The following is a 9,135-nucleotide window of genomic DNA, read 5'->3' on the forward strand; positions in this document are numbered from 1 at the left end:
GACCATGTGCCCATCCACGCCACTGCATCCCTGTCATGTCCTCAGCCACGTCAATATTAAATTCCTGAACCCCAGGGACCCAGCTGGCCCATATCCCAGGAACTTGCCTCAGTCGGAGAGCTCTGTGGCCTCAGAAAAGCCTCTTCACCTCTCTGTGTGTTCATGATTCTGAGATAAATCTGAGAGAATCATCTTTACTGTTTGTGGAAAGGGCAAGGGAGGTTGGTGAAGGAGGAAGCCATTCTGAGGATACAATCTCTCCCCACCCCCCAACGCTCCGGGAAGGCAGGGCTGAGGGGCTGTATCCATTGCCCACCCTGAGAAAAAGAGGGTTAACCCAGCAGCCTCCATGCGCCCCCACCCTCTGAGGGGCCCAGCCCCAAATCCTCCCTCCCTCCCGGGGGCCCCCAGTGCTCCAGGTGGGGGGCAGTCCTGCCGTTCTGCCGCCAGGCAGCATCCTGGGGTCAAGCCCTCCAGGTGAGCCTGGGCGGTTCTGAGAGACTCCAGGTCCTTGCTGAGGTAAGTCAGGAGGGGGCCGTCCCCCGCGGCTGGGCAGGTGCCGAGGGTGAGGGTCGGGGCTGGCTTGGAGCTGACGCGGAAGGCCTCTGGGATGGGAAATCCTGAGGGCAGGCAGGGAGGAAGGGATGGAGGGTGCCACTCAATTCCCCCATCCCGCAGGGGGACCTCAGCCTTCCGATTTTCAGGACCTTCCTCCCGTTCGGGGTCCTCTGGGGCACTGGATAGGGTGGGGGGCGCCCGCCCCGTTCCCAGTGACCCTGGCTACCGAGGGGTCAAAAGTTAACCCCAGGTGGGAGAGGGGATTCCAGCTGTCTCCGACCTCCACCCCAAGGGAGGTCACCCGGCTCTTCTGAAAACTTGCCGAGGCTCCCAGGGCTGTCTGGAGTGGGGCTTCAGTGTCTGGGGCACGTTCAGGGAGGGGGTGCCCACCTGTATCTGGCAAAAATCAAACAGGGTGCGGGTGCCCAGCAGGCACCAGAACTCGCCCAGCAGGGAGGTGAGGATGCCCACGAGGTCCAGCCAGCGGCCCACGGTCAGCAGCAGCAGAAAGAGGCCGCACATGCGTACCAGCACCGTCTGGACCTGGCTCTGCAGGCCGGGATACCGCTGCTGCTCCTCTGCAGAGACACGGTCCCTGTCACCGTCCGCCTGTCTGCCTGCCCTGAGGTCCAGCCGAATCGGTTGCCTGGACCCCCCCAGCTCCCCCTGCCGCTCTCCTCAGCGCGTGCCTTCCCCTCCCCAGGCAGCCCCGCTCCCTTCCTTCTCACCCACCCCAACTCCGGGCGCTTCCTCCTCCCAGGCCTCACTGCCCACCCCCAGGCTCCCCCTGCAGTCAGGACAGGAAGTGTCCTGACTCCTCTTTCCTGCACTCCCTCGTCCGATCCATCAGGAAGCCCTATGAGCTCTTTCTACCAAGCAGATCTGGGTCCCAGCGCCCTTCATCTCTCACAGCAGGCTCCTCACTGGGCTCCAGTCTTCTGACCTTGACCCTACAACTCAGCGTGTACTCAGCGGCCGGTAGCCTTCCCAACACACTAACGAGGTGAAATCATTCCCCTGCTTACAATCCTCCCAGGATTTCCCACTGCATTTGGAGTAAACTCCAAACTCCTCACCTTGGGAGGTTCTGCCCCATGTGACCCAAGCCCCCTCTCCGACCACATCTCATCTCTGACTTGGTCCCCCTTGCTCTCTAGGCCCAGCGATCCAAGTTTTCACCAAGCATGCTAGGTTCATTCCCACCACAGGGCCTTTGCACCTGCTGCTCTGCCTGCCTGACTGCCCTTCCTTGTCCTGACTCTTCCATCCCATCCCTACCCTGCAGCCAGGTGGCTCCTCCTAGGGCCCAGATCTGATCAGGTCACTTTCCCCTGCTTAAAACTCTGCAATGGCTTCTCATCACACTGCCTTGCCAGGATGATGACAGCTCTCCATCAGGCCCCTGTGAACCCAGCCAGCCTCATCTGCTCCACTTGCCTCCGTGACAGCACTCCGTTTTCATGCCTTGTCTCACTTCTGGGCTTTGGCATTTATGGTTCCCTCTGCCAGGATCTCCTTTGCTCCCTCATCTCTCCCAGGGGCTCCTGCTTATCCTTCAAGGCCCAATTCAAGTTCTGTGTCTCCAGGCTCTGCCTGCACGCTGCACCCTTACCTGAGCTGCCCCACTGCATGGCCCCTGCTAGCAGGCTGGGTGCTCTGCGATGGCAGGGGCAGGGTCTGAGTGTCGTCGGCCTCCCCAGGGCCCAGCACAGTGCTGGGCCTGGGTCAGACGGTGGGATGTGAGTGTCGAGTGAATGAACTGCCGCCCGCGGCCCTCACCCTGCATATAGATGACCAACAGAGTGTAGCAGATGGTCAGCGGCATCCAGAAGCGCACAGCCTCCGAGGTGGTCAGGAAGTCCCGGTTGAGGAGGATCACGGCTGCCAGGTTGCCCACTGCAAAGGTCACGGCCAGGGCGCGGCCCAGCAGCCGGGGGAGGCCGCAAGCGCCAGCCAGCAGGCCCAGGCAGACCCCACAGTAGCGCTGGCTACTGTGCAGCTCGTAGAGCTGGCAGACGTGGCGGTGGAGGCGCCGGGTGCCCGAGCGGAGCAGCGCGGCCAGCCCCAGGCCCAGCAGCAGGTTCAGCGTGCGGTGCGGGGCACCCTCCTGCAGGAAGCTCAGGCTGCAGGTCAGCGCGCAGCCCAGCGAGTACTGGCACAGTAGGTACAGCTGCAGCCTCTCGGTGCCCCGGGCGCCCTGGGCGGGGGAGGTGGCAGAGAGGGGCCACGATTGTGTGCGCTCAGGCCACTCCTCACCGCGCGGGGACCCAGAGGGTGTCAAGGTACAGGTGATCCACTCTGTGGGAGGCCGGGGCCCGAAGGAACCTCAGGGGCTGTTCCCGAAGAGGGAATATTGCCTTCAGGTCAAGCCCTACTGGGATCATTTCTTTCAGCTTAATTTCAATCACGACTATTACTTGGGACCCATCTGCTTGCCGAAGGGTGGTGGCTCAAAGCCTTCGAGGCCTGGGTTCAAGGCCCGACCCTACTTCTTGCTGGTTGTTGGCCACAGATAAGCCACGTAGCATCTCTGAGCCTTAGTTTCCCATGTGGGAGATCGGGATCACAGCAGACTTTTACCCCCTGTGGTTCTGAGAATGAGATGATGCACTCAAAGCATCTAGCACCGTGCCTGGCTCACGGGAAGCTCTCGACATCCGGGAGCTGCCGTGTTATCTTCTTGGACTGGGGTGGTGTCCACTCTGAGTGGAGACTCGGCTTTGGCGATGACAACCGGGCCCAGTTTCCTGTATTTGGGGGTGAAAACTAGGGCCCAGGGCCGGGCAGTCCTCACCCACCACCTGCCTGTGGTCTTACCTTGTCCAGGGAAAGCAGCATGGAGACAGCCCGGAGGGAGAACTCAAGCACCACGAGGGCGGCCACCCGGACCTGCACGACGGTCAGGATCAGGGCCAGCCCTGCCAGGTGCACGGTCTCCAGCGAGGCCCACCGGACCCGCAGCCGTTCCTTTTCAAGCCGCCGCTCCGGGTCACTGTGGAGGCACAGGGGGCATAGGCAGAGGGGCAGAACCACCAGCCTCGTCCCTGGAGGGGGTCCCGGTGCCCCCCAGCCACACCCTGGGGGTTAGGGACGGGTGGTCTCTCCCTCCCAGTCCTGCCCTCGGAGGAGGCCAGAGTCGCATGCAGTGTGGGCTCCAGGGGCTGGGAGGGGGCCGGGGAGGCGGGCACTCACTTGGTACAGCCCACGAAGAAGTAGGCCTTCAGGAGGTTGCTCAGGACGGAGACTCCGCAGGCCCCGACGAGGCCTGACGGGGTTAGTCGGGACGGTAGGCAGTTTGGTAGGGTTAAAGGAGGGGGCGGTGGGAGACGCACGTGGGTGGGGTTCGTCTTGCGCCGGGCTTGTGCCCCGGAGGGGGCGGGGCTGAGGGGGATGGGGGAGGGGCTCACCTTGCAGGAGGGCGTCGAGGAGGCCGGAGCCCCACTCAAGGGAGGGGAGGCTGGGGAGCCAGGAGGGGAGGGACAGCGGGGAGAACATGGCCGCCAGGATCCAGCCCCAGCCTCCGGCCTGGTCTGCGCCAGAGACACCGCAACGTCACCACCACCGGGCAAAGGTGGTGGTAGGCGAGGGGAGGGGCTGGGAGGGGTCAGAAGCCCAGGCGAGGGGAAGGGAGGGAAGGGGAGGGGAGGAGAGACAGGGCCTTAAACCTCTGGGCTGCGGGGTTAAGACCGCTGCCCAGGGGCTCCCCATTTGGGCAGCATGGGGTGGGGGGCATCTCTGGGTGGGCTGGTCTCTGTCCTGCTTTTCTCAGGACAGAGACCAACCCACCCCTGGGCCTTCTTCTGCCCTCCCTCAGCCTCCGGTCTGGGTCCCGCCCTCAGCCCAAGGTCTGGAAGCGGGGGCTTCGATCTCCCCACAGCCTGAGGTCAGGCTCTGCTCTCTCAGTCCAAGGTCTGGAAGGGGGCGTCTATCCCGCCACAGCCCGGGGCTGGGATCCAGCTCTGGGCCCTCCCCTCCTGCGCCGTAGGGCAGCCCGCCTTGACGATCCTCCCCGTGTCCACTAGGTGGCAGGCCTCACTTGGCCTGCGGGGCGGGGCTGGCTCGCCCCAGTTCTTTTGGATCCGCCTTTCTCAGACCGAGGAGAGCGAGCCAAAGGTGTGGGTTCGGGGGTCGGGAGGCTGAGGCTGCCAGCAGAGGGGAGTCGTTCAAGTAGACAAAATAGAAAACTTTATTGGTTTGGAGTGTGCAGTAGGGCTGTCCCTGGGGAGCAGCCCTTTGCAGACATGGGGTGTGGCAGGGAAGGTAGTTCAGGCTGCTTGACCTCTTGGCCAGTCCTGCCCCTCGGGGACTCAGCATCCACCTCTGTAGCACAAAGGTCGGTGCAGGCCTTAGGAACACGCCCATGGTGGGAGGGTGGCTGCAGCGTGGGGAGAGAGCCTGGGATGAGGCCGCCCAGCTCTACCTTGGGCAGGTCACTTCCTTTCCCGGGACCTGAGTCTGCTCACCTGAACAATGGGCACCATCAAGCGCTACCTTCCAGGACTGTCGTGAGAATCTGTGCAAATGTCCACAGTGCTGGGCACCTAGGGGACCCTCAGTAAAAGCCCTCAGTTGATGTGCTGAATTGTGTCCCCTCCCCCTCCCCAGATTCATATATTGAAGTTCTAACCTCAGAATGTGACTCTTTGGAGACAGGGTCCTAAAGAAAGCAATTCTCAAAGGAAGTATCGATGAGTAAGTTAACATGAGGTCATTAAGGGTGGATCCTAATCCAATATGACTGGTGTCCTTATAAGAAGGGACTAGGACACAGACACACAGAGGGAAGACCATGTGGGGACATGGAGAAGACGGCCATCTGCAAGCCAAGAAGAGAGGCCTCAGAGGAAACCAACCCTGCCGACACCTTGACCAGACATCTGGCCTCCAGAATTATGAGAAAGTAACGTTCTGTTGTTTAAGCCGCCTAGTCCGAAGTCCTCTATGACGGCGGCCCTGGCAGTCTAGCACAGACGATGACATTACGGCCTCACGGTGCTCCCCAGGGCCTCCCCACATGTACAGTGATCCCTCAGGGGCACCCCAGCACCCACGGTCCTGGCTCTTGCCAAGGGCACAGGTCTGGGCTGGGCAGAGCTGGGTTCTCTGCCCCTTCAAAGCTGTGTGGCTTTGGTCAAAGCACTTCACCTTTCTGAGCCCCCGCTTCCGAATCAGTAACAGAGCATTTTACCGTCTCGTACTGCGTGAGGACTAAGCAATCTGGCGCACGTAAGTGGCCCAGCTCATGGTGATGTTCACACCCTGAAGCAGTTATTATAACAATGGGATAAGGTTACCCAGGACAGAGAGGGAAGAGAAACTTTCTGGAGAACAGAGTGGGTGGTGATTCAAGGCGGATCCGTTGGCCCTGGGTGGGCCACAGGGCTGGGTTGACCACAACTGTGTACACTCTCCCTGAACCTGCGGCAGGGCCTGGGCCTGGGCGGGCTCCTGGTCGGCCATTCCCAGGTGGAGCAGGCCGTCGCTTCCTGCCAAGGGCACGGCTGTGTCAGGGTGAAGGATGCCTAGCTGCCCTGGTGCTGGGCCCGCCCGGCCAGTTTCCGGAGCTCATCCCAGAAGAGCATGCTGAGGATGGTGTGGGGACCCAGGCGCAGGTAGGTGGGGCCCAGACCCTTGTAGAGCGCCAGGGGGCCCTCCTGCCGCCAGATCTTCACCAGGCAGTCGGCGAGGCCGCCATACAGCCGGCCCTGGGGACAGACACAGGGCAGACATCACTACAGGCGTCGTGGGGACCTGGCTGGCACAATGGGGTGTGTCTGTGTGTACGGGCTTCTGTGGCACATCAGAAAGGGCACTCCCCCAAGCTCGGCAAATCACATAATAGTAACCCTTCGGTCTGTGAAAGTTAAAAAAGGGCCTCTTCCTCCAGGCAGCCACAGCCCCAGGCCAGGGGCTCAGCTTGGTTAGTGGCACGCGGGTGGATTTCACCGCTAACTCAGCCGGTGGAGGGCACCTCTGTGTTGGGCACACCTTGCACCAGTGTACGTGATGGCCCCTGTGTGTCTGTGAGGCTGGGGGGGTCAGGACTCGATTCCAGTTCAGTCTCCCCCACCTACTGGCTGCGTGACCTCAGGCAAGTCACTTGATCTCTCTGAGCCTCAGTCTTCTCATCAGGAGAATGAAAGTTGTTGTGAGGACAGAATAGAATCCAGGTGTGAAAATGCTTAGTATGTGCTTGGGACATAGGTGTTCAGCAAACAAGCCAAATTAATGTGTATGTGTGTATGTCACACTTCTCCGTGTCTCTGGCTCTGTGTGTGTGTGTGTGTGTGTGTGTGTGTGTGTGTGTGTGTTGGGGGATGCTGTCCAGCTCCCACGCCCTCCCCCACTCTGTCCCCTGCTCACCCTGCCCGCTCCATCCACAGGCTGATTGTACAGCCGCGTGCTGACCACGTCGAAGGGGGTCATGACTGTGACCACAGCTACGCTGCTGATCATGCCCCCGGCCAGGGCCACCAGCCAGCTGTCCTCTGGGAGCCACTGTGGGGACGTACAGGCTGCTGAGCCCTGTAGTGCCCTCCAACCCCCCACGTGGTGCCCACCCCATCCTCTCAGCGCCCGGGGACTGGAAGAGCTAGGGAAAGGGGGCAGATGAGGCCCCTCTGGCCACTACCCCCTCATCCCCCGCCACCCTGAGCTCCTTTACAGCTGGAGGGTTCACTGTGGACTCTCCACTCTTGCTGGACCCGAGGGCCAGAATCACGGCCCTGAGGGCAGAGTCAGGGCCCTCGGCTTTCTTAAGGGGCCTGTCACCACCCCCTGGGCTTCCCTGCGTGGGGTCCAGCTGGAGATGTGGAGGTGCGATGAGGGGCGCGGGTGTCCCCCGCTCCTTACCTGTTGCTCCTGCACCCAGGCCTTGGCGGAGGCGAAGGTGGCCAGCTGAGCAGCCGAGCCGACCATGACCCGGGGCACGGCCCCACCCACACCCTGCCACAGCCCCGCCAGGCCCCGCTGCCGCCAGATGGTCCCCAAGGCATCCAGGACGCTCTGCAGGGAGAGGGCACAGGGTCACCGGGCGGACCCTGCCCACCCAGGGGCCCATCCAGCCCACCCAGCCGGGGAAGCCCCGGGGAGTGCCGGTCCCCACCTGGTGAGGGTGCTGGTGTCCCACAGCCATCGCGGCCACCGTCTGGGCCTGCAGCTGCGTTTTGACCTGTGAGAGCAGGGGTGACACAGAGCCTGGGGATGGAACCTTAGAAGAGCCTGGACGAGCTGTGCGTGTTGAGGGCACCCCTCCCGGGGCCCTGACACCCAGACCTCCCTGAGCCCACACCTGCAGCTTTGGAGGTGTGTGTGTGTGTGTGTGTGTGTGTGTGTGGAATAGGGTTGGAGGTGAGGCTCTGGAGTTGGCTTGGGTCTGCATCTGGTTGTGACCTGGGACAATTTACTTAACCTTCTCTCGGCCTGCCTGCTCACCCTTGGAAGGCTGCTCTGGGGACCAAGAGAGATGATGACTGTAGCAACCAGGCTAGGATGTGGGGCCCTCTCTCGATGGAAGCTTTATGCTTAACTTGCACAGGGCACACAGGAAGACAAGTGACCACGTGGCCCTGAGCTAGCACACCTCCTGCCACCCTCTGCCCCCTCCCCGGGCTCAGGACCAATGGGGCGGGGGCCCCAGGGGAGCAAGGTTCAGGGCGAGGCCCTGGTGCCCTGGACCAAGGGGCAGATTCCAGGCCTGGGCAGGGATGTCCCGGGGAGCAGCCCCACCCCATCTGCTCCACGGAGGCCAGCCCAGGAGGCTGCAGAGCCCCCATGGGAGCTGGGTCCCAGGGTGGGAGCAGATGGAGACAAGGCACTCACCAGGTAAGCAGGGCTCCCCACGAAGGCTCCCAGTGCCCCTGCCACAGCGCCCGCGACCACGGTGCCACCCGGCTGCTGGGCGAGCCCGGCCTGGCATGCCAGGCTGTAGCAGTAGAAGCGGACGCCGTTCATGAGGCCCTGGTAGACGAGGCCGGCAGCCAGCCCCTTCTGCAGGCCGCACAGCCCGTCTGCACGGGCCACAGCGACGACGGAGGCCACAAAGCCCCGGTAGTGCCGAGGATAGGTGCCCCGGGCCTGCAGCTCCCCCTGCAGCTGCAGCCGCGTCTTCACCACCTCCAGGGGGTTGGTGAACACACAGGCCAGGCAACAGGCCGAGGCGCCCAGCACCAGGTCCACAGCTGGAGCCACCGTCTCCTTGGCCTCCGGGCCAGGGACCGGCTGTGCCCGTGTCAGGGGCATGGGCACGGGCCCTGGGGTGGCGGTGCTTAGGCTGTCTTCACTCCCACAGGGCCACAGGGCTGGGGATCGAGGCAGCCTGGGGCCATGTCTGGAGGGCAGAGGTCCGGGTCAGAGAGGCCGGCTGCTGCCAGGCGGTCTGCTCTATCTCAGGAGTTCACCTACTCTGCTCCTTCCTGGGAGCCTGGGACACGCCCCCGCCGGCTCCGGACCAATCCCAGCTGCCTACGTCCCCCACACCTCCCGGCCTGGGAGGGCCTGGACCCTGGGATCTGGGGGAAAGGTCACCTGGGCCCCAAGGGAGATACGGGAGGTGGAGGTGGGGGTGGGGTGGGGTGG

At 62.9% G+C, this 9,135-nt stretch overlaps 2 protein-coding genes across 2 annotated transcripts; both read right to left on the reverse strand.

Annotated features, from left to right (window-relative positions):
* Window positions 1–524: 524 nt before the first annotated feature.
* Window positions 525–4,053, reverse strand: TMEM82 (transmembrane protein 82). The gene is made up of 6 exons (XM_007459281.1): window positions 3,966–4,053; window positions 3,751–3,823; window positions 3,376–3,550; window positions 2,338–2,755; window positions 949–1,136; window positions 525–620 (listed from the first exon to the last, which is right to left on the reverse strand). Exons 1-6 carry the CDS (start codon window positions 4,051–4,053, stop codon window positions 525–527), a joined length of 1,038 nt encoding a protein of 345 aa, XP_007459343.1.
* Window positions 4,054–6,080: 2,027 nt separating this feature from the next.
* SLC25A34 (solute carrier family 25 member 34) lies at window positions 6,081–8,799 on the reverse strand. The gene is made up of 5 exons (XM_007459282.1): window positions 8,380–8,799; window positions 7,664–7,729; window positions 7,411–7,563; window positions 6,922–7,056; window positions 6,081–6,263 (listed from the first exon to the last, which is right to left on the reverse strand). Exons 1-5 carry the CDS (start codon window positions 8,797–8,799, stop codon window positions 6,081–6,083), a joined length of 957 nt encoding a protein of 318 aa, XP_007459344.1.
* Between the last annotated feature and the right edge of the window lie 336 nt (window positions 8,800–9,135).

The sequence above is a fragment of the Lipotes vexillifer genome, unplaced genomic scaffold, assembly GCF_000442215.2.
Source record: "Lipotes vexillifer unplaced genomic scaffold, Lipotes_vexillifer_v1.1 scaffold496, whole genome shotgun sequence".
Classification (NCBI taxonomy): domain Eukaryota; kingdom Metazoa; phylum Chordata; class Mammalia; order Artiodactyla; family Lipotidae; genus Lipotes; species Lipotes vexillifer.

Coding starts and splice junctions, on each gene's coding strand:
- SLC25A34 (XM_007459282.1), bottom strand. CDS start 8,799: ATGCCCCTGACACGGGCACAGCCGGTCCCTGGCCCGGAGGCCAAGGAG. Junction 7,730..8,379: donor TGGGGAGCCCTGCTTACCTG/GTGAGTGCCTTG, acceptor CTGCTCTCACAG/GTCAAAACGCAGCTGCAGGC. Junction 7,057..7,410: donor CCTGGGTGCAGGAGCAACAG/GTAAGGAGCGGG, acceptor ACGTCCCCACAG/TGGCTCCCAGAGGACAGCTG.
- TMEM82 (XM_007459281.1), bottom strand. CDS start 4,053: ATGTTCTCCCCGCTGTCCCTCCCCTCCTGGCTCCCCAGCCTCCCCTCC. Junction 3,824..3,965: donor CCTCGACGCCCTCCTGCAAG/GTGAGCCCCTCC, acceptor TAACCCCGTCAG/GCCTCGTCGGGGCCTGCGGA. Junction 621..948: donor TTGATTTTTGCCAGATACAG/GTGGGCACCCCC, acceptor GCCTGCCCTCAG/GATTTCCCATCCCAGAGGCC.